Source organism: Saimiri boliviensis, chromosome 6, assembly GCF_048565385.1.
Source record: "Saimiri boliviensis isolate mSaiBol1 chromosome 6, mSaiBol1.pri, whole genome shotgun sequence".
NCBI classification, from domain to species: Eukaryota; Metazoa; Chordata; class Mammalia; order Primates; family Cebidae; genus Saimiri; species Saimiri boliviensis.
The window spans coordinates 12,090,324-12,115,830 of NC_133454.1; the positions used below are offsets into that span (position 1 = coordinate 12,090,324).

Genomic DNA, 25,507 nt, shown 5'->3' on the forward strand with positions numbered 1-25,507 from the left:
AAGTTTCTGACTTACTTTTAGCATAATTTAATATAGAGTAGGTCATTATGAATTAAGAAAGATAAATGAAAAGTATACCTTACTGCCAGGCGTGGTGGTGCACACCTGTAATCCCAGCACTTTGGGACTTTGAGGCAGCGGATCACTTGAGCTCAAGAGTTCGAGATCAGCCTGGCCAACATGGCAAAACCCTATCTCTACTACACATACAAAAATTAGCCAGGTGTGGTGGCACACGCCTGTAATCCCAGCTACCCAGGAGGCTGGGGCAGAAGAATCACTTGAACCCAGGAGGCTGAGGTTGCAGTGAGCAGAAACCATGCCACTGTACTCCAGCCTGGGCAACAGAGTGAGATTCCATCCCCCTCCCCACAAAATGTAGTTAGCTTTAGGAGATATTTTGGAAAGTGTAATAGAATCAAGATAGAAACCAAACATGATACAGAAGAATTTGATTTCATGGTCAGGAAATAGAGACAATTTAACTTCTCATTTTTCATAAATTTGAAATGGCTTAATTCTCTATGAACCAGACAAAATTCTCCATTTAAATGAGATGTTTATGGGAAGATATTTACTGAAAAGTCTGTTAGATTGTTCATGTTTGCTACGACAGTATTTTAAAGAGTAAACTACAGTGTGGTTAAGAAATTGACTCCTTGTTTTGATGTCTGGTTTCTAGCATACCTACGTATTTACTATCATACTTCCAGGAAATAAAGATAAATTAATTTTGATAATTGAAATTAAGTGGCTCTAAAAAGTTCAAACAAAACTTAGTTCTTGTCCTGACCTGGTGGCTCATGCCTGTAATTCCAGCACTTTGGGAGACCAAGGCGGGTGGATCATGAGGTCAGAAGATCAAGACCATCCTGGCTAACACAGTGAAATCCCATGTTTACTAAAAATACAAAAATAAAAATTAGCTGGACATGGTGGCATGTGCCTGCAGTCCTCGGGAGGCTGAGGCAGGAGAATCGCTTGAACCCGGGAGACGGAGGTTGTAGTGAGCCGAGACTGCACCACTGCACACCAGTCTGGGTGACGGAGTGAGACTCTGTCTCAAAAAAAAAAAAAAAAAAAAAAAAAAAAAAAAAAAAAAAAAGAACAAAAACAAAAAAACCCGCTTAGTTCTTTAGCAACAGAGATTTTTATTGCTGATTTTTGAACAAGAAAATGTTGCTTCAGACTTTAGGAGGAAAAAAAACCTTTGAATATTTTCTCATTATATTCACTTCTTATTTTTACATGCTTGCCAAATAAGTCCTGGCTACTTTATTTTATAAAAAGTTATATTGTAGCAAATTACCTACTAACCTCTGCCCACTCAGTAGAACCAAGAAGACCAAATTCTTCTGCATCCCAGCTTGCAAACAAAATTGTTCTTCTAGGTCTCCACCCTAAAATATATGTGTATATAAAAATGCTAGAAAAAATTCATAATATACCCAGGACACTACCAAGCCCAGATGGAAAAAAAAAAAAAAGTCATTTTTTGGGAAAGGCAAATTGCGGTAAAACTCTTTACTTACGTCATTTTCCTTTGTACGATTTTAAAGTTGTCAATACAAAATAACACAATTACATAGAAAAGGGGTGGAATGTAGACAATAAAAACCTTGCAAGGTCATAAAACATTCTAATAATTTTATAATGATTGGCAATACATAAGAAGTAACAAGTAATTGGTGGTCTGCAACTGCTTAAAACAAAGGAAGAAATTTCCAGATGCATTCGATGTAACTGAAAGAAAATCCTTTAGAACTCTTTCCTGTTGTTCTGAGATCAAATGAACAATTGCTCATTATCAACTGGTTGTATGATTTCACTCCATTCTCTGCCAGAATTAATCAAAAAGGGCTCAGTTAGCAACAGCAATGTTTGCTGTTGCTGAAAACCACATAAGTCAACAGTGAGGATGATGTTTCTTGTATGACCATGGAGTTAAGGCAAGATCTTGTGTCAAACCCCGATTCTCTCACTAGCAGTGTGACTGAGGGAAAGTTATTCATACTTACTACACTTTCATTTCTTCATCTGTGTCCCAGGAACAAGAGAGTAAAGATAAAGACACCACTTGATTGTGGGATGATTAAACGGAATAATGATTAGAAAGCATTTAGTAGGTGCCCCCAAAATTGTGAGTTGTCATCATCTTAGTAAATATTTCACGCGTGCTCAAGATTGTGTATACGGGCCGGGCGCAGTGGCTCACGCCTGTAATCCCAGCACTTTAGGAGGCCGAGGCGGGTGGATCATGAGGTCAAGAGATAGAGACCATCCTGGTCAACATGGTGAAACCCCGTCTCTACTAAAAATACAAAAAATTAGCTGGGCATGGTGGCACGTGCCTGTAATCCCAGCTACTCAGGAGGCTGAGGCAGGAGAATTGCTTAAAACTGGGAGGGGGAGTGTGTAGAGAGCTGAAATTGCTCCATTTCACCTCAGCCTGGGCAACAAGAGAGAAACTCCATGTATATATGAGACAGCTGTGTATAGAAAATAACTGAGCACCTTTATGTTTTATTTTAAATAGAGACATCATGGTTTTGTAGATTGGTAGTCAGAAATGAGTTTGAGCCCTGGTTCTCTTATTCTGCCACATGCTAGGTACATTTTTCCCAGGAAAAATACTTGATTCTCCAAACCTTGGTTAACTTATCTGTAACATGAGAAGATAAATATGTATGTCTTCCTCCTAGTTGCTAGGACTTCAAAATAGGTAGGACATATAAAAATAATTTCTCAAAGAAAGTAAATACTATGCAAACAGCATACATTAGGATTGTTTTTATTGTTGCTAAAAATATATAGATTACATTTTATAGTCCCCAGACACCTTGTTGGCAGGGTCAATAAAGAGAACGAACTTTCTGCCCTCAATGTGTAATTACTATTTTAAAAAGCAAACATTTGAATTAAATTTTACTTTGGCTTTATATGAAAATTCTAAAATGGCTAAGGTGGTGATGTTATGAGTATAAATCAAATTTTTGTGAGAGCACCCAGGGCTCCGGGTATGAGAATACAGATATCAGACTTTTGACAGAATCCCATTAGGCATAAGATCGGTATTTCTCTGAGTAGAGCATCTATCTCCTTAGTGACTCAGTACACTTAGCCTGAGGTCTGAGATTAGACAAGACCAAGGAACGTCTGCTTACAGTTTCTGACTAGGGAGCTTTGGTTTATAATCCAACTCCAGTGAGGTTTCTCTAGTGATGAAACCCATCTTCATCTTTTAAGTTGCCAAGAACAACCATTAACAGTAAAATTCCTTTATTTCAGATCATCACTGAATATATAAGTATCAATAATATAAATGTTATAAAAATAAACACAAAAATAAATAAACAATATAATTAACCAGCCAACATTAGCAGTTGTATTGGTGTTTTTACCAACACATGTAATGGTTGAGGTAGTATTTTCATACTCACTTTACAGAAGACTAAACTGAGGCTTAGATGGGCTGGCTTTTTTGTTCTTTGTATTACCTTCCTTTTTCAGTGTTCCAAAGCTCCTCACAATTTCATGAACAACAGCTGCTCCACTCTGAGGGTCAATACCACCAAACACCCATGAGTCCCGGTGACCACCCAGAATGACGTATCTGTCTAGAAAGCATTGATGCAAGATTATTTGTCATTTCAGGTCAATAAAAGAGAAAACTGCAAATGACTCAAAGCATCTAAATACAAAGCACTCATGACTCAAAAAAAAAAAAAAGACTAGGTTTCTGAAGATTTGTGCAAATATGTTATTTCTGATTTTAGTATGTGCTGCTTCTATCTGGGAAAGCATAAATGTGATAAAGCAAATATATATTTCAACGTCTTACTATAATTATATGTCCGACATATAGGTAACTAAGAAAGTATAATGTTACCCTTATTCACATTTTTTTGTGGTTCTCTATTACTCCCCTCTTACCTAACTTACCACTTTCTAATATTTTCAAAGTAAGGGAGCATAGTGGCCACATAGGAAGTTGTACATTTCTTATTCTTTCTATCTGATTTTTAAGATACAGCTCAAATGTTTTCTCCCTCTATGAACCTGTTTATCTTCTATAGAAGAGGGTATTTCTCTGCCTATCCAGCTCTCAGGGGTGATAAAGCATTTATGACACTTAAGCGTATGGCTCCCTTCACAAACTGTGAGCTCTTTGTTTGGGTCTGTGTCTTTATCTATCTCCCCATCTCCAATGCTTATAACAGAGTTGGCACAAAATAGATACTCAGTTTTATTCAATAATAGCCACTTATATATTACTTAGTACTCATTAGAAGGATATCAATATTCTTGATCTAAAATAAATCACTAGCTGCTTGTAAGAAACAGCAATTAATATTTTTAATATGCATTTGATAGTATCTGTTTGGGTACGAAATATAGAACCAAACAGTGCATAAGGAACTGAAGCTTCATGAGCTAAGACTATGTATAAAATGTATAAATCAGTAGATCATCTGAACTTCTATGGAAATCATATGTATATATATATTTCATCAGTGACGGTAGCTGTGGAAAAGAAAACTATGCAAAGGATTCATTAATACAAGATAATCTTACTTTTCTAAAAGTGTGATATTTTATATAGCTGTTTCTAGTGATCATGAAGATATTTCCCTATGCAAAATATATGGTAAAAACATTTCAGAAAACTCAGAAAAAACACATCTTTCCCTAACCTGTCTTCCTTGATCCTTTAAATGAGGCCAGCACAATTTACTATTCATCTTGGTCACCTGCCCAACCTAGAACCAAACATTCACTTTTCTTCACCACATGTATCACAGTACAAAATTATTTCATATTTATTTCTTTTGTTTTTAGGTGAATTCCACTGGTTTTGTTTGTTTGTGTTGGTTCACTTTGCACTCCCAGAGCCTGGCAGTATTCAGCACATAACAATGACTCGATCAATATTTGCTAGGCAAATGATTCCTTTACCTGGTTCCACTGCTCCCTTGAGAGTACCTATCACATTGTAAATTCTTGTCACTTCACTGGTAGAGTGGATATGCATCTTGACTTTTCTAATGCAAACATAAAAGACATTTTAAAAAAATTGGTTAACAGATTAACACTATAACGGTTAAGGGAATTTTCCCCTCTGCCTTTGAAGGCTCAAGTCTGGTAAAATAAACTGAAAATAGATTAACAGGAGAAAAGGCATACAAATTTATACACAAGAGTACACAGGAGCCAAACAAAATTTGAGACTCAAAGAAGGGCCAAATGGTTGAAGTTTAACTAGCCCCCTCATCATAGGGGAGGGGGAAGGGGGAGAGTGCAGGTGGTTTTGAGGGGTGGTAAATGGTTTTTAAGATAGCTGAATGGGCAGGAACAGCAGACAATGGTTTGTGAGTAATTCTTGGAACTTGAATGGAACTAGAGACTAGTCAACAGTTTGTGGCAAAGCCTGTGTAGATGCAGTGATATGCCTCATTCTTCCTTTCTACTATATGAGTTCGATCTTCCTGGTTAACAAAATTTCATGGAGGGAAAGGAAGGTCATTGTGTTCCTTCTGCAGGAGCTTCAGATACAGAAACTTCAGAGAGAAACTTCCACCGTGCTCTTGCAGGGAGAAGTAGGAGATCAAAAAGTCCTTGATTCTGAGGCTGCATCTAAGGCCATTTATCCTTTTTAGTTCAAAGTGCTCAGCATTCCAAAACATCACAATTTGGATTATCCATTTTCTAGGTTCCAATAACACCCATAATCTTAAAATCTTCCATCATTGTTTAAAGATTTCTAATTGTTCATAGGCAAAAATTACACTGGTTCTAACTTGCAGTTTTGTTTCCTGCTGGTATTAGACACATTTTATTTTTTCTGTCATCCTCTATAGTTTTTTTTTTTTTTTTTTTTTTTTTTCCTGTAAGTTTCCCCCTTAAAAGAGCTAAAATAAAAAGTGTCTCTTAACTGTGTAGAAAAGTTTCCAGTAAAGCCAGGTCCAACATTGTAGGGCACTTTGAGACTTCCTCTCCAGCTGCTATCTGGTGGTGCTGAGCCACCCATTTTTCTGTTGGACACAAAAAAAGCATTATTAGACACACACCAAAAAAAAAACCTTGAAGTAACATGTTAAAATGTCAATGGATTCACTTTCTTGAGCATCTGTTCATAATATCTTCAATGGTGCAAAGCGTTTTGGTTATAATATGTCATTTAAATCTTACCACAATTCTGAGGAATTGCTACCTCCACTTCACAGATGGGGCACAGGAGGCTTAGAGATTTGATAACATACCCAAAGTCATGCAACTAGTAAATGGTATAACTAAGATTCGAGTTATTGTTAAGAACTTGATCTGTGTTACTTGTATCTAGTGGTGAATCTAAAACTGCTTTCCAGAGCATGTGCTGAAGAAAGAGCTTGATGTCTAACTCTCTAAAATTTTCCATTGTTATTTGTCTCACTGGTCTATGATGATTTTTAACAAAGTACTTTCATACACACCTACTAAGAAGACAGGCGGATCAAAAGAAGGATTTCACTTCAGAAGCCCTTAAAAGTTTCACGTTATTTTTTAAAATTCAGAAATAAAGATTCAGGCAGACCACCCAGTATATGTCACAGCTCGTGATTATTTCTCAGCAGGTGACTGAGAAAGAAAACATGGTCATGTTTATGAAACGGTGAGTTCTTGTAGTTTCCCTTCAGCATATCTGCCTTTACTGTATTAAGATGATGGATTGACTTATTCTTGATTTGGGCATGGAAAACAATATGCTTTTACTAAATAGCTACAGAGAGACAAACTTAAGAGACTGAGTGTTCAAACGGAAAAATCTCTACCTCAATTGTAACTATATTTTTATGAAAATCCAGCTGTAAGGCAGAAACACACTTCTTTGGGCCTACCAGGGCCATTTTGTTCCCATTAAATGAATATCACAAACCTTAAACACAGCTCTACTTAAATAATGGCCTCGATAAATAAATGTTACTATCTGATATTATATTGAGATGTTCAGTTACAAAATTGAGAGTGGAGAATTTAGTCTGTCCTTTATGGCTTCCCCTGTGATCACACACCCTCATGCACTCCAGGCTTTGCCATGTAGCACGCTCTGCAGTGTCCTGTTTTCTTCTGTGCCTGTACACAGCTGCTTGTCCCTGTCTACCGATTTGAGAAAATGTGAATAGCTCAACTTAACCTAGACTCTACTGCACATGCAATAAGAAAATAATCAGTAAGATCACTTTTTCATGAAAAATTCGTTAGAAGTCATATCTTATTTTAAAATGCTCTATCAAAGTGTAAATAATGCCTGTCTTTCTTTTTTCCCTTTTCACTAAGGAGTTTGGACGTTAAACAGAATTTCAAGTAATGTACTATAGAATTTATTTCAACTATTTACAATAAAACGTCATGCATAAAACATCAAGCAATGTGAAGAGGCATTTTACAATGGTAGAAAGCATAACAGATAGTCAAAACAGAAGAGTATGGAAATATACAGGAAAGTTGCAAAAGGCAAGTAACAAATATAGATATACTTAATCATACGTAAGATATTGATATGGAAGTTAGAAAGTAATTATTTAGGCAGATAATGGGGGCAACAGAGTCCTCGGCAGAACTTTCCTTCTAACAAAAAGCAGCCCACATTATTTTTTTTCTAACAAAAAGCAGCCTGAAAAATTGAGCTGCAAACATAGATTAGAAGCTGAAAGTGTGGGGGAATGCTGCAGCTGTGCCAATAGAAAAGGACTACCTGTGGGCCAGGTATGTACAACAGGGAAGATCCATCTTCCCTTTTCTTGTTACCATGTGTACAGTAACAGAAAAATGAGCAACATGGCGCAACTCAGGCAGAGAACGCGCCTGAATAACAAAAGATTAGGGTGGGGCTACCAGAAATTCACGCCCTATGCAAATGGTACACCTGGTCTAACTGCTTTTCCATGATTTAGTAAATCAGACACCGCCTCCTCACCAACTGATCTATAAAACCCTCTGCAGTTTGCGGTGGACCAGCAACACATTTTTCTAGGAGCCCTCTTTGAAGCAGAGAGTGACACTAATATACAATAAACTAATAACATCAGTTGTTTTGGGGGTGTAAATGAATAAGAGAAAAACTTTACTATAAATCCCTTTGAATTGTGAACTTTGTAAATGTATTTCCTTTTCAAAATAAAAATTAATAGTCCATATTCCCATAAAACAATACAATATAAAGCCACAACTGTAGTGTCCTCACAAGAACAGGTGAACAGATGACTAGAAGACAACATTACAATAGTTACATATAAGAATCTAATATACCAATGAAAAAATTATGCTTGTACATGGAGACTAGAGGTTTCAGTTGAAAAACGTTACTGAAGTATAAATCTCTTTAGGTCCTTATCTCACTTTATAAATAAAAAATAAATTCCACAAATATTTATAAGTTGAATATTAGAATTTCAAATCATAAAAATATTATTAAGTACAAACAAATGTTGGAAAATGTCTCAACATATTTGGTAGACTGTAGATGCTCAGTAATTAATGTATAGACAGTACTGAGTTTATAATTCTGTATCTTGTAACATTTAATTTTGCTTTGACCATTAGGAGTTGATGTGTTGTCTACTATGTTTAAAGCACTGTGTTTTATTTACTAAAAAATATAAATATGTACAAGACCCAGTCATTCCACCAAAGAGTTTATAAATCACTCAGAAGAAAATATATATAAGACCAACCATAATATAAAACAGAACGTGACCGATCAAAGGTAAAGTTCTAAAAAATGTGGACAAAAGAAAGCTTGATTCAACTTGGGAGATCAGGAATTATTTTCTAAAGAAGGCTTCATTTGATGTGGATTTTAAAGGATGAGTAGAAGAAGATAGGCATGGAAAAATGAAGGCGAAGAGCATTCCAGGCACAGAGGTAGGCAAGCATAGACCAAGTGTAAGGCATGATGATTCTTCTGGCTGGGATATAAAATGACTAAGTTTCCTTGAAAAAGAAATTGAAAAATAGTGTAACTCAAGTGCACATGGAATATTTTTCATAAAACGCCATGGCTGTAAAACAAGTCTAAATAAATTTAAAAGGTTGAAATTATACAATTATTTTATTACTTATACACTTCTTTTATTAATCCAACCATAAAAAAGGAATATAGCAATAAATAACAAAAATAAATTTAAGAAATTCACAAATACATGGAAATTAAACAACTAACTCTTAAATAACCAATGGGTCAAAGAAGAACCCACAAGTACAATTTTAAAATGCTTGAGATGAATGAAAACAGAGACACAACATGCCAATACTTATGAGATGCAGCTAAAGCAGGGCTTAAAGGAAAATGCATAGCTGTAAACACATCTATTAAAAAAGTAGAAAGATCTCAAATCAATAAGCTAAGCTTCCACATGTTCTCACTCATAGGAGGGTGATAAAAAATAAGAACACGTGGACACAGGGAGGGGAGCATCACACACTGGGGTCTACAGGAGGGAACTAGGGGAGGGACAGCAGGGGGTGGGATAACATGGGGAGAAATGCCAGATACAGGTGATGGGGAGGAAGGCAGCAAACCACATTGCCATGTATGTACCTATGCATGTACCCCAAAACCTAAAACTCAATAAAATATATATTTTTTAAAAAAAGAAAGAAACTCCACAAAGAAAACAAAACTAAACTCATAAAGAATAAGAAAGGAAATTACAAAGATTAAAAGAGAAATAATAAACTAGAGAATAGAGAAAATCAATGAAACCAAGGGTAATTCTTTAAAAAGATCAACAAAATTAGCAAACCATTAGTAAGACTCACCAAGTTAAAAAGGGAAGATTGTAATTTCTAAAATCAAGAATTCAAGAGAGGACATTACTACTGATTTTACGTAATTCCTACTTTTACCACAGTGCTTGAAATATAGAAATAATTCTATAAATGTTCCTTGAGTGAATGGGCTGTGAGAAGCCACTAAATGTCTCCTGAGCAGAGTCATAAGAATGAGACAACACCATTATCAATAAAAGTGCCTGCTAAATCCGTGTGTTGTTGAGTAGAGAGTAAGTCATATATACCAAACTGTCTTTTGCATCAGACATGAGTTTTGGCCTCGACTCTCTCACTTACTGTCTGAACATTGGTTATAATGAGTATCACAATACTAACCCATATAGTTGTTTTATAGGTTAATTGAGAAGATATATGTAAAGCATTCGGCACAATAGTAAATGCTAAAGCGTAATTAGCACTCCATACAGGATACATGCTATTACTATTACTACTACTGTTGGTACTATAATTATCAACGTAGAAGTTACTCTAGAAGGCAAATTAAAATCACATAATCACACTCTGTTCAGTACAGATGTAAAGAAAAATAGGAAAAAACATACATGGTATCCCCTTTCTCTCCAACAGAAGTCAACATACAGTTTTTACTGTCACTCACATTTCATGAACTATTTATTTAAATTCTTGGCATTCTTGGGCCATTATATGACTTCATAACTCTCCTCATCTTCTCACATTTATTAATGAATTTTTATTTCATGATATATTACATTTGTAAAATATTATCTCTTCTAATTAATGTACAACATTAAACTGCTAACCACATGAGAGAATCTGAGAATAGACTATCAGGGACAACTGGCACACTCCCAAGATAAATGTACAAAGAGAGTAAATTTTCACAGTGAAATTAATAAACAAACCATATGTTCTTTTAAACAATTTTTTAAAACTAAATTCCAATTATGAGGACTGTTTAATTGTGGCTTAGAAAGTATGGGTAAATAGGAAGTGTTCTATTTTTAATTATGGTGTTTTGAATGTGAAACGTACTTTTCCATGAAAATTATGTTATTAACAATGATTGCATTTGTAAAATGGCTTGCAGAAGCTGACACAGTAATGTTAGATGAACTGCATTTGTAGTTTTTCAATCAGATAATTCCCTTACACAATTAGAGCATAGCTGATACTGACCTAGCAACCAGACCAAATTGTAGATGTTTAAATAAGTCTCACATCGAAATCCATATTACGCACTTTTTTCTAATTATAAAGATAAAACAGGTTCATGTTTTAAATTTTTATATAACTGAGATAATACTATATATATTGTTTTGAAATTTGCTTTTCTTCACTTAGTAGTATATCATAAGCAGTTTTGTACATTAATTATTCTGGTATAATACATAATATCTTTTAATCACTTAATTTACTATCATAGTCATTAATGTATTATTTGACCACATATCAATTGTTGAAGATTTCTGTTGTCTATAGGTTTCCACTATTAAAAGTAATGCTATAATCACTTTTATCTTTTAAATATTATGAATACTTAGTCTTTATTTATAAATATTTTTAGGCAAATACATAGTCTATGGTGCTATAAAAAGTTGTGCATGGTCCTGAATCTTAACCAATGTAGTACAGCTTATAGCCCCAAAGAAAAAAGACCAGGGTACTTTCTTAATCTACCCTTAAAGTGAACAGATGTGTCCAACTCTCCAAATGTCAGCCTCCTCACCTGTAAAGTATAAGTGCCTCACCCTTGGTCAAAAAATGCTTCCTTATAGATACTGGAATAGATGATTAAGAAAGGGTTGAACTTAAAGAAGAAAAGGGACTAACTAGCCAGACACTTTGGTCTCTATCAATTTCACTTCTAGAAAAGCCAGTGTTCTCACCCCTCTAAAGAAGAATGGAAGAAGGACATGGCGATGGGAGAAAGCAGCACAGGAAAGAGGAAAGAGTTCCAATGCCAGGTGAGGCAGAACAAATCTGGGAAAGTTTGAGAATGAAAGCAGGAAGGGGAAGAGGAACAGAGTTAGAAACAAAAGGGAAGTTGCTCTCATAGTAAGAGGTATACATGAGTGAGAGATTTACTAGAGGAAAGCCTGTGTGGAAAATAAGGAAGGAGCTAGGAAAGACTGAGAAAGCTCTTAGACTGCAATGTAGGTCTAACATTTAATAAAGGAGAAAGGGAGGAGGAAAAGAAAGACGGGTGTTGGGTGCAGCATCTACTTGAGCCAGGCTATCAGGGAGTCCCTGGGCCAAAGTTTTGCATCAGAGGAGTCCGATGCCTTCCAGGAACAGGCCTGTAGTAGTATTCTTGCCACACTCAGTCTTTGCCCAAGAACACCTACAGGAAGCATGGTCTTGACACAAATAGAGTAGTTTCAAAGCACAGTGTATGGAGCAATTGATCAATTATGCTCCCTGCAGTTAAATATCTGAAAGGCTCATTTTCATGGCTGTCATACACTAGATATTCATGTATATATTAAATTCCAGAACAGAATCACTATTCTATTTTAGGAATGATAAAATTACAAGCGGCACCCATCTTGGAAAATATAAGTATTTTAAAAATGGAGATAAAGCCTAACATTAGAAAGCTATCAACAATGAAAATTACCCAAACAGCTATCCATTGTTTCTTACAAACTTACTCTAGGAGCTTCTGTGCATCATAGTATCCAATTGGATGAACAGGAATACTTGGAAGACCAACAGCCTCTGTAATTCCATGCCTGTAAGCGTATTCTGAAAGAAAAAAAAAATGGCCATATTTCCAGTAAAAAACCAGTTCCATTCAAACGTTCTCTACAAATCACATCAAATACATTCACATTTCACATTTACTGTGAATTGTTAAAACATTATCAATTTCAAATGTTAGCCAGAATGTGAAGCAACTGAAATCTCACATTGCTTGGGAGAGTCTAAAATTACAATCACTTAGGGTAACTCTTTGGAAAAGCAATGTCAAGCAGAAATGTAAACTATGGCACAGCAATTCCACTACTGGGTATTTACTCTAGAAAGATGAGCACATGCCCACAAGAAGACCTGTACAAAATTGTTCCGAACAGCCCTATTTATATTAGCCAAATGTTAGACAAAGTCCAGGTTTCCAAGAACAGGAGAATGAATAAACAATCCGTAGTATAATCCCACAATGCAATGCTATCTGATCATCGAAAGAAAAAAACCACTAAAACATACAATAAAATGGAAAATCTCAAATCACTACACTGAAATAAGCAAAGCAATTTAAAAAACAGCCTACTGTTTGATTCCATTTACTTGAAGTTCAAAACCAGGCAAACTAATACATGATGCTAGATATTAGAAAGTAATTGCTTCTAGGGGCTACAAAGAAAATTAACCAGAAAGGGGCACAAGAGAACTTTCTGGAGTGATGGAAATGCCCTTATATCCTATTTTAAGTGACATAAGGACAGGCAAGTTTCAAAATTTATTGAACTGAACTCTTGAGATCTATGTATTTTCTTGCATGTAAACTCTACCTCAAAATAAGCACACACATTCTATCATTTCTTCAGATTAAAGAAAAATTAGAGCTGTTTTTCCATTTTTTCTCTACATTTTAAAACAATATAATAAGAAACTTTGGTAATTGCAAATCCTTATTTTGTTATGGGCAAAAATGACATAACAATATGTTGTGTGGGATTTGATTTCAAATTCTCTAGAATAATTGCAAAAATTTGGAGTGACGAAGAGATAAAACAAGAATGACACCATGACACCATGTTCATGATTATCTTTACTTTCATATATGTTAGAATTATGCCATAATAAAAAGTAAAATTAAAAGGAAGAGAAAAATGAATAGGGCACAATAAATAATTTAATAAAAATTAGCCCCCCAAATAACCTCATTTTCCCTTAAAATATCATAATTCAAATTTGAAAAAAATCAAGACAAACATTCCAATTAATCTCATTTTATTTTTATTATTTTGATTTTGTATAACTAATAAAGCTTAGGCTAAGCCCCATATTTTTAAATCTTGGAAATAAAAGGGTGGAGTAAATAAAATTCAGGTAGATTTATGTAATTTTACTATAGGGCAATAGGTATCATTTTTTTAAAGAAGAAAGAAATCTATGACAATGTATTATGTCCTAAGAAGATTTACAAAGCCAAAAAGATACATAATCTTTACAGGTGTCTACAATTTATAAATAAAACCAGATGAAGATGTAAATACCAAAGATAACTTGGCAAAGTATTTTACACAAGTTTTAAAAGTTTAGTTAGTTTTAAACCACACAAACTAAATGAGCACAGATTTTTGTAAATATCATCAAATAGTTGAGCATATTCAAAATAAATTAGCTCCCTTTGTTAATGTTTTACAGGGGAGCCTTTCAGCATAAGACTACTATGTGGACTCTGGGAGCCAGATTGCCTGAAATTGAATCTAACTGCTCATTTAGAGTAGTAGTGATGTTGGGCAGACTTCCAGTCTGACTTTCCTTACCTGTCAAATAAGAGATAACACTACCTAGCTTTAGGGTTGTTCACGCAAGTAAAATATTGGCATTTAGGAAACACTCTTTGAAAGTTATCTGTTATCTTTCTATAGCAATGAAGCAATAGGCGTTTCGTGGGCTCTGTATCCTTTCAACAAGTTTATAGAACTTCTGCTCTCCTGTGCTTTACTGACAATTGTGAAAACCAAAACACTGTGAAATCTGTAATTCTGGGGGAATTTATTTAGCAGCAAAGCCTGATCTGACCTGAACTCATTTGAAAGCAAAATTGGACTTTCGCAGACATGAATCTGTTTATATTCCTTATTCCCCACATCCCATTTACTACTTATTATAAATATTCATACACTCGGCAGCAAAAATATTTATATGCTTTTTCTCCATATTCTGTCCCAGCCCCCTACGTCAGTGTTATGCAAATTATGGTTATGTGTAACACCATATTGCTTTGTAAATACCTGAAAAAGTCTGAATTTGAAAACCCATCAGGCCCAAGTGTCCAAATAAGGGCGTAAGGGGCTTGAACCGATCATTTTAGAGTTCAATTTTTTTATTCTTAAATGCAAAGAGAGTAAAGAAAGACACGCTTAATCCATTGTGCCAAAGGAATTTTAATAAAGTCTCCTTGAAATGTTAAATTTCCTGTGATATTTGAGGCTTGATCACTCACCATTTGCTGGGTAACCTGGTGTGAGAGGGTCTCCTGCACCATTTAGATTTAGGATATTTCCACGCTGGACACCACCTCCAGGAAGATTCCAGCCATCTGGATAGGCCTTCACCCCAGGAGCAAAGTAGTCAGCAGGGTCTGAGTAGAGAATGACTCCTTTGGCTCCTGCCAGCTGGGCATTTTTAACCTAGAAAACACAGCGTCTTTCTTTTCTTATTTTAAATTGCTTGCTCCAGATTCAGTAATATCAATTTTCAAAATTACGCTTAAATGAGTAGTAGAACTTTAACCTTTTGTCATTAGGCCTACCACGAAGAACATCTCACAGAGAATTGCCCTTTTCTTTTTGCTACTATAAGCTCCAAAAACCCTCAGAGTGGCAGATTTGGACATTTTCATGTTAGTGGTAGCTAGTATTTGCTCTATTTCCTTCCACTGGTTTGGAAGTACAATAAGCAGGTAGATTCCTATAAGTACAATAAGCAGGCCAAATTCCTATTTGTTCTATACTCGAAAGGGAAAATTTAAAAAATTAATTTTCCACTAAAGAAAAAAATACCTTTATTAACAAATCAAATGACAGTAATTTTTGAATTTGCTATGTATAAATTGTTTTCCCTCAGTGTTTATAAAACAATTCATACTATAATTTAATTTAGGAAATATTTTTTAAGATAATATTTAAAACAAAAATACTGAAAATTAACCATAAACCCAGTACATGCTCCTTTGTAGGCCACAGGCATAACCTGTAAGCACAAAAAAATTTGTTCTGTTCACCCTAACCATCAACACTGGCCAAATTCCAATGATCAAATTTAACCGTGGGTATAACCTAGTAAATTGTGTCCTTTCTGTAAGGAAGACATGTCACAGAATACAAGAAGATCATGGTATTCGTAAAGTTTTAAGAAAATGATTATACACATGTAAAACACACTGTAACTTTTTATATTGGGGAAGAGGAAAAAAGATGATTTTTACCTTATTTCCTCTGAAAATTTTCCCATATCTGGCAATTACAATTTTCCCAGAGCAATTGATCTTCATTTCCCGCTCCAACTTAAAGAAATCTTCAGTTCGTGCGTAGTTAACATACACTAGATCACCCTGTTGAGATCAGGAATAACTTAATAGAAGTCAGATGTAAAACAAGGTTTTTCTGCATGGGAACTGTTTGACATTTTTGAAAGATGGAAGAGGTAAGAGCACAGGAGAGGGTCAGAAAAGTGTATGCTCCAAAGGAGAAATTCAAGGGAAAATGAACTGAAATTGAGAATGCAAGTAGATAGGGTAGAAGCATATGAATTAAATAATAAGTTTGTTTGTCTTTAACCCATTATTTAGTGCCTATCAAGCCATAGAAGCACTCCTCCACAGAAAAGCATATACGTATACACATTGCTGCATGCAACTTGAAGGGGTCCAGATACCCGAGGCTAAGAAGTCCTTAATGAGACCTTTTCTCTCTTCAGAGTGTTTTCACAGGGAGTAGCTTAATGGGTCTTAACAACTACAAGTAAAGAAAAATGGACAGGTAACATCACTGCTTTACAAATCTGATTTCAATCAGTGTAATTATCTGCAAATCTTATAACACATTTAAGTCTCAATATTCTCATTTGCAAAATTACCTGATAGATTAAATCAGTGATCTTCCAACCTTTATTGCACATCTATTCCCTAAATTAATTTTGCAAAACAATGTATCCTTCATCTAAAATTTTAAATTTTTTAATACTTTTAAGTAGTTGCAAAGCATGCAATATCTAGTTTACTATAAATATTAACATTTTAGAAGACATTGTATATAACTTTTATATTGATCCAAAAGAATTTAAATGCTGTATTTACTATTCAACATCATCAATTTTTAAAAATACATAAACATGCTCTTCTTTAGAGTCAAAATATTGTCATCTTTTTAAAATTGAAATTGGATATTGTCCACCTTTCCCTATAGAATTTTACTCTAAAGTAAAATATATTCGTGCTAGGCAGTAGGATGAGCGGTCCAGATTCATGGTCAATGAAGGACCTTTTGCTCCAGCTGCAGGGAAGTCTCTCGGCAGACAATCTTCAGCTGTCAGCCCCTTCAGGGATGGCCTCAGCTGTAGACAGACCCTTTGCTCAAGGTCATGTCCCTTCCTAGAATGCCACACATTCAGTGGCTGATTAATGTGAGGGTATAGAGACTTGGACATCTCAGTCTAACCTAGGACAATTATAAAAAATGATTCCAGATCTCCTCATAGGTTTAGTCAAGGCTATCCTTGAGTTGGTACTGCAGAGTGACTTCTCCCTCTGCCTAATCCAGCTCTCCTTCTCACAGATGTTGATCCCAAAAGAACACTCCATAATTAGCAACTAACATTCTAAATTTCATTTCAGAATCTATTACCATAAATACAGGTATGCTTGAAAGTCTTTTATTAATCACTGTTAAACTTCCTTGAATAGAAGGAAATAAAGAAATCAAATTTTGTCCTTGAATAGAAGGAAGTTTAGAAGTCAAATTTTAAAAATATTTATTTTTGTGGCAGATTGTGTTAAGAAACAGCTTTAAGAGTAAGTTATAATTATAGGCCAGTCATGATGGCTCATGCCTGTAATCCCAGCACTTTGGGAGGCCGAGGCAGATCACTTAAGGTTCGGAATTCGAGACCAGCCTGACCAACATGGTAAAACCCCATCTCTACTAAAAACACAAAAATCAGCTGTGCATGGTGACACATGCCTGTAATCCCAGCTACTCAGGGGCTGAGGTATGAGAATTGCTTGAACATGGGAGGTGGAAGTTGCAGTGAGCCGAGATCATACCACTGCACTCCAGCTTGGGTGACAGAGTGAGATTCTGTCTAAAAAAAAAAAAAAAAAAAAAAAAAAGTAAATTATAATTATAATTACGAGTAGTATCAAATTAAGTCTAAAAACATCACTGCAATTCTTATAAATAATGCACAACCGTAAAATGTGATTAGAAATATATCTCTGAATGCAATGAGTGGGACAGTGAAACGGTATCTTACACACATTTGTTCCATGGGTGAGCAAATTATTGCTAGAATGAGACAGGGATCAGCAACAACAGTTCCATTTTTTTCTTGTTTTTACAGGTAAGTTCTCAGAAAACTTGGATAGAAATGAAAGATTTGTTATGGAATTGTCATTAACTTATTTAAAGTTCTTTCAAGTTACAATATGAAAATCACAAATTGATATATCATACCAGTGTTTTTAATGATGTTAGCTGGAAACTCAATTCGGTTTACCTTTAATTTTGCTCAATTGTAAACCATTTGAACTGCTGAGAATTTGTTACCCAGCTATTAGAATCATTCACTATCTTAACATTGAAAACAATATTTCTAATTGTGTTTTTGGAGCCCCAGAGCCTTTTACAACACAAAGAAATACAACAAATCTCTGCCCTTGAAGGAACATACACGGCAGGTGCTCCTTCACTCACAATGGGATTGTCTTATTAAGCTCATCTAAGTTGAAAATAATCATACATCTGAAGTGTGTGTTTGATTTAGGATATTTTCAGTTTATAATGAGTTTATCCAAATATAACCACATGACAAGTTGAGAAGTGTATTGAATGAGTATGGCTACTTCACCATCATAAAGTAAAAAAAATTGTAAGTCAACCTTCTTAAGTTGGAGATTTCTGGTAACGTGGATGGGACAATAGGATAATGAACATTAAGTTTAATAACTAAGCAAATCATAGAGGATATTGAAAGGTGATAAGTACTCTAGAAAATATTTAAAAAGCATTTAAATAGAGCATACAAATGGTGAACTAGAGCTTAAGTGGGTATAATATTAAATAAAATGAGGAAAGTCTAATTGAGAAACTGACATTTGAATCTTTGACTCTGTAAAAGGATCATATTCAGCTCTTGTATTTCTTCCAACACCAATGTAATTTTAATGCACTATTAATTATAACATTATATGTCTAATTTATTATTGTTAGCCCTCTCTGAAGCCCTCTGTTTTAATTGTGGCTACAAAGTCATTAACCAATTTGATTTCAGCAAAATAATTTTTTTAGTGTAAGTATCCTACTTGAAAGTGTGATAGATATGCCCTCTCAGGACTTCTCAAATGCAAATTGTCACTGTTGGTTAAAAAAAAGCTTTGTTTTCAGACAAAGACCTTTTTGTACAATTTACATAGTGCCATTCATTGTTCTATGACTGTGAATAAATAGAATCTTACACTCTTAGCCTGGAATTTTATTTGTTTCCTTTAAGCTTCTTTCTTTCTAAATCTTATTTATAGAGATAGAATTAGTGGCAAAAACAGTGATTTCTCCACAATTTGGAAAATAATTATGAGTATTCTTAACTTAGGGCAATACAGTTATTTACATAAGTGCAATAAGATTCTGCTTTCTTTTGTAACAGGACAGTTGAAGAAACTGGTTATTTTGCGAAAGCTTTGACTGGAATAGTGTGCTGTCCTTCAAACTTGACTTATAAGGCCAATAATAGCCTCTTGGGAAAACTGGCCTCATACCTTGTCTACACAGTCTCCATACAGGGTTCATGACCTGTGGTAGGTAAAGAATGTCACTTTCTGACAAGCCCAGGAGCCCCAGGGTATCTTGGGACCTTAAGAGGAGAGGAATTTGCTCAATTCATGGGTATTTGAGGGTATAAACCCATGGCTGGGCTTGGCTTTAAAGTTTTTTCTGTGATTTATTTTATGGAACAGAGTTCCATCAAAGCCAACTTAAAAAGCCTATGTAGAAAATAATTATTCATGGCTGGGCGTGATGGCTCATGCCTGTAATCCCAGCACTTTGGGAGGCTGAGGCTGGCAGATCACTAGGTCAGGAGACCGAGACCATCCTGGCCAACATGGTGAAATCCTGTCTCTAAAAAAAAAAAAAAAAAAAGACAAAAAAGAAAATAATTATTCTTCCTGCACTTTATACAAATAATCAGGCCAAATATAACAAAGCCAATAGGTGTTATCATTATTTGCTTTTAGTTAAAATCAGAGACTAGAAAGAGAGAAAAAAATGTTTCAAAAACTATAGTACACCTGTTATTCGATTCAAGGCTCATCTGTTGTATTTAAGTTTTTTTCTGCAATTTAGACTAACACTGCTTATTCCTGTGACCCAACCAGTGATCTCTGGCTGCTGCTCAGAAGAAACAAGAGAAATGGGTAATGTAAAAAATCTAGATCAATATTCTAACTTTATAATGTTTATTTATTTTCTATTGTTCTTATTTTATTTATTTTTTTTAAGTGAATGCAAGTTTATTAAGAAAGTAAAGGAATAAAAGAATGGTTACTTCATACATAGAGCAGCCCCAAGGGCTGCTGGTTGCCCAGTTTTATGGTTATTTTCTGATTATATGCTAAATAGGGGGTAGATAATTCATGAGTTTTGCAGGAACAACACAGGCAATTACCAGAACTCAGGGTTCTTCCCCCTTTTTGACCATATAAAGCAACTTCCTGACATTGCCATGGCATTTGTAAACTGTTGTGGCACTGGTGAGAGTACCTGCTAATACATTACAATTAGTGTATAATGAGCAGTGAGGATGACCAGAGGTCCCTCTTGTTACCATCTTGGTTTTGGTGGGTTTTGGCTGGCTTCTTTACTGCAAACTATTTTATCAGCAAGGTCTTTATGACCTGTGTCTTGTGCTGACCTCCTATATCACCCTGTGAGTAACAATGCCTAACTTCTACTGGGAATTCAGTTTATTGAGTAAACCACATAACATTTTTAAGAACAAACAACCATGATCTTCATTTGAAAATGACAACAATACCCTCATTCAAACCCTTTGAAAATTAATCAGTGTTATACAACAGTAGTAAAATACATAGGATATTCATACAATGGAAATTACTCAACAATTAGAATAAAATGGTACAAGCTACTGATAAATACTAAATGTGTGAATCTCACGGATTCTATGTTTAGTAAAATACGCTAGATACACAACATTATATGCCATACAATTTCTTTTATGTGAATTTCTAGACTAGGCAAAACTAATTCAAAGAAAGATTTCCTCTGGGGTGTGTAGAGTTGATTAAGAAGGGGCATAAGGGGGGTGGGTGGGGAAAAAAAAGAAGGGACATAAGGGAACTTTCTGAAGTGAAGGTAATATTCTGTACATTGATGGAGTTTGGATTACACAGATGTAGGCATTTGTCAAAAAAAATCAATAAATGTTCATTTGGGACTTGTCCCCCTCATTATGTAATGAGCTAGAAAATTGTATCTTTGAAAATACCATGTAGAAAATTGTATCTTTGAAAATACCATGAATAAAATATAATCAATATTCCTTCTTCTTACTAAGACACTCTTATTACTTAAATGTGGAAAAAAGATGAATTGGATTACATCAAAATCCCTTTATGACCCTTTAATTATTGGCTGAACGTATGAAAGGAAGGAAGGCTTCTCTTTGTCATTTTTATTTTGTTGCGCTGTGTTTTTACCTCTGGCATTCCTTGAGGAGAGAAAGCACTGAAAGGTGGCACAATATCCGGAACATTTTCATATCCTGGAGGAGGTGGTTCAAATAACGATGTATTGAAAATCTAGAGAAACAAAATGTCATAGTCAAAAGTAAATCAGTTAAAGTTTGATTACTATAATCAAACACAAAAAATGCATATTATCTTTTATATCAGTAGAGAGTAAATCAATTTTTCAGGATTTTGATGATAATATCAGATACCCAGCACTGTGCTAGAAGCTGTAAGGAATTCATGAGATGAGTACATCACAGACTCTGTTCTCAAAATGTAAGTTCTATTCAAAGAAACAAAGCTAAACCGCCCCATCAATCACTAACAATCAACCAAACAAAAAACAACAATTACAAAATAAGTAACGATAGAAAGAAAAAAATAGAATTCAATATCAAGCATACAGTCTATATATAGTTTCATTATTGTGGAACATTAAACACAATTAAACTGTTTAAATTGTGTATCACTGTGGCGAGAGATCTCTTTGATCTTTTATTGAGGCAAAAATGTGGCCCAAACACAAGAAAGCTCCCTAAGGCAATACTGATTACTAGCAATCCTAAGAAAGCAGCACTCCCTGGAAAGTCTTGAGTATTTTGTTGTAGGGTTAGGAGGAACAGGGGGAGTTGAACCTCAGCATGCCTGAATGTGGGTCTCAAGGGCAGGATGGAGGAGGGAGGTAAAGGGCAGGCACTTCTTGTTGGGCAGGGGTCCAGAAAAAAAAAAAAATCATCTTCCAAAGGAATACTGAATACTGTAAACTGTATACTGACAGAAGAATCAGAAATTGATTTTTTTTGTCAGTGGCATACATACTAAGCTAGCGTAAATGAAAGCCTAAATACGTAGTTGCTTCACAGGAGGTCACCAGTAAATAAACCTTATCAATTACTTAAAAGAACTTGTAAGCACTAGCTTTTGATTTCAGAGAAAAATTTTAATCCCCAAATAAAATGCAACTTTGTAGAGTAATCACAATCATTACAATAGTGCTTAGTTATCTAGGAACAAATTAAATACTAAATTTACTTCAAAAGAAAAAGTACGCGTTTGGGGAATCCACAACTGGCCATATCCAGATTCTCCAGAAAACATACGTACTGAAAAGAATGAGAAACAGTGAACCAAATATACGTATCTTTTTAAGTTTACAAATGAATTGGAAAAAATAGTAAGAAACGTTCAGAAGCAAAAAAATAAAATGAAAGCAAGAATCCTGAGAGGGAGCGCAAAAGATGGCTTTGCCTTAGTTGGATCTGTCAAAGCCTATGGCCCATGAAAAGGATGCAGGAGTTAAGCGTTTAGAGCTGGTTCAAATAACGGAATCTAACAGAAGACTCTGCACAAAGCTTGTCTAAGAACAACAATATCCTTTAGGGTTAAGGATAAATTCAAAATAAACTTGCTCCGGGCTGGGCGCAGTGGCTCAAGCCTGTAATCCCAGCACTTTGGGAGGCCAAGGCGAGTGGATCACGAGGTTGAGAGATCAAGACCATCCTGGTCAACATGGTGAAACCCCGTCTCTACTAAAAATACTAAAAATTAGCTGGGCATGGTGGCGTGTGCCTGTAATCCCAGCTACTCAGGAGGCTGAGGCAGGAGAATCGCCTGAACCCAGGAGGCGGAGGTTGCGGTGAGCCGAGATCGCGCCATTGCACTCCAGCCTGGGTAACAAGAGCGAAACTCCGTCAAAAAAAAAAAAAAAAAACCAAAATAAACTTGCTCCGTAAAAAGTAATGGCTTAGGGTAAAGCAGGAAAAAAAGAGTTCGATATAATTCATAACACTACAAATTTCCATTCACTTTTTATATAGTATGCTTCAAGCTAAAATATTTATTTTGAAGCAGTGCCAGGTTTGTCGTGCTCCCTGGGGCCTAAGAGAAATGATCAGGAGGAAACAGCCTTCAACTTAGCCTTAAAGAATTCCCATGAAGTCTAAGGGAGAAGAACTCAGAGCCACAAAATCACCAAACACCTCCTAAGTATTATGGAAAAGAGCCAACGGAAAGAACAGAGTAAAATGACACCTGTTATTTTATACACCATATATTTATGGTACATATCATATACATGATATTGAACTAAAATTTAAATTAAAATTAAGGCCAGGCTGGGCATCATGGCTCATGCCTGTAAAACCAGCATTTATACTAATTAGTAAAGAAAGCAGACAAATGACAGCACATTAAGGATAATGGAGATTTTAGCCAAATAATAAACAAACTCAAAATAATGTACAAATATAAAATATTAAAACAAACAACCCTCAAATACATGTTTTTCCAGTAGAAACACAGAACAGTTATAGAAACCGAGCACTTATTAGGCTCCAAAGGAAGCCTCAGCAATTGTCAAAGGATTAGTGTCCTACAAACCACATTATTTGATCTTAATATATTCAATCTGGAGATGAGATCAAACAGATAACAAGAACAAGCTTTATATTCAAGAGTTTTAAAAAATACTTCTAAATAGTTCAAGGATCAAAGAAGAAAATATGAAAATACTTAGATATTAATAATAACTAAACTACTCCTAATCCAAATTTGTAAGATTTAGTTGAAGTGGAAAGGGAAAATAAAGGGAAAGTAATGGCTCTAAATACTCTTATTAGAAATGAAGAAAGGCTGAACATGAGAAAGTTCAACCTTGTACCGAGGATTTTACAAAGAACAGCAAAGTAAACACAAAGAAAATAAAAGAGACAATTATAAAACAAGAACAGAATTAATAAATATAAAGCAAAGATAGATGAGCAAAGACTGCCAAACCCACAATTTGTTCTTTGGATACACTAGTAAATTCGACATATCCCTCTCAAGAACAATAAGAAAAAAATATAGCAAAGGCACAAGCAAATAATATCAATTATTTTAAACAGGCACATCTACAGATGCTGCACAGATTCAAAAAAATAAGAAAATACTAGGAACAACTATACCATAAATTTGAAAACTCACACGAAATGAAAAATGCATTTTAAATAAAATTTATGAAAGCGGACATAAGAATATATTTTCTAAAAATCTAGTCATATAGTCATATAACAATAAAGCCATATATTAAACAATAAAAATTATTATATGACATAAAATAATCATATGACAAACAATAGTCATTTAACAAATAATAAAAATCGTTATATGACATAAAATAGTCATATAACAACCAACAAAAAAATTAAACCAGTAATGTAAAGTTTTCCACAAAATTGAGTCAAGGTCAACTGATTTTCTTTGAATTTGAAAGATTAAAGGAAAAGATAATTACAACAAAACTTATGTCAGAAAATATTAAAAATCCAACTCATTTTAGAAGACAAGTATAATATTGAAATTACAACCCAACAAATAGATTACAAAAACACAGACTAAACTTGCTACGGGTATAAACAGAATATATATCAATATGTGAATTTAAAACCCTAATACTAATATTACGAGTTCAAAAAAGTAAGATTATTCTAACATTAGAATATCACTGAATGTCATCTTCAGATCAAGAAAGAAAAATTGCCTGCTCATCTCAAAATAAAAATGTTTAATGTATCCATATAACAAAAAAATTTAATATATGTGGAAATGATGTGCATGAAGATAACCAGAAAAAGAAAATAGTAAATGTCATAATTAATAGTGAAAAAGAATTAAAGGTATTTCCTTCAAGACCAAACGAAAGTTAAGGATACCCACTGTCAAAACTTCTTTTCAACATTATACTGTACAGGTCTTGGCCAGTGCAGTAATAAAATGGGAGGGATTTGGGGATGAGAAATGGTTCTGGGCAGATTTTACATTGTACTAACTAGAGCAGTAGTTATTTTCCCTTTCAGAGGCTGATAGAAGCTAAAATGAAACCAAATCAACTACTACTCCCCAAATCCCCACATCTTCCAAATTTCCCATATATTTTCTGTGACTCATGTAAGATATGAAATAATCCAAACCGTTAGGTAAGATTAAAAGGGAAATTATGCTAAGGTGCAATAAAAATCAATCAAGAACAAAGTCATT

General features: G+C 34.7%; 1 protein-coding gene across 4 annotated transcripts in view; it reads right to left on the reverse strand.

Moving 5' to 3' along the window:
- LOC101044541 (Putative N-acetylated-alpha-linked acidic dipeptidase) overlaps positions 1-25,507 on the reverse strand; it is a 61,759-nt gene that overhangs the window by 24,645 nt on the left and 11,607 nt on the right. For all 4 annotated transcript variants that reach the window (XM_039462276.2, XM_039462279.2, XM_003935085.3 and 1 more), the window contains 8 exons: positions 21,458-21,559; positions 15,953-16,078; positions 14,969-15,155; positions 12,444-12,537; positions 5,934-6,032; positions 4,957-5,042; positions 3,498-3,617; positions 1,318-1,400 (listed from right to left, as the gene is read on the reverse strand). In XM_039462276.2, the coding sequence (XP_039318210.1) occupies positions 1,318-1,400; positions 3,498-3,617; positions 4,957-5,042; positions 5,934-6,032; positions 12,444-12,537; positions 14,969-15,155; positions 15,953-16,078; positions 21,458-21,559 (897 nt within the window). The remainder of the gene's footprint in view (positions 1-1,317; positions 1,401-3,497; positions 3,618-4,956; positions 5,043-5,933; positions 6,033-12,443; positions 12,538-14,968; positions 15,156-15,952; positions 16,079-21,457; positions 21,560-25,507) is intronic.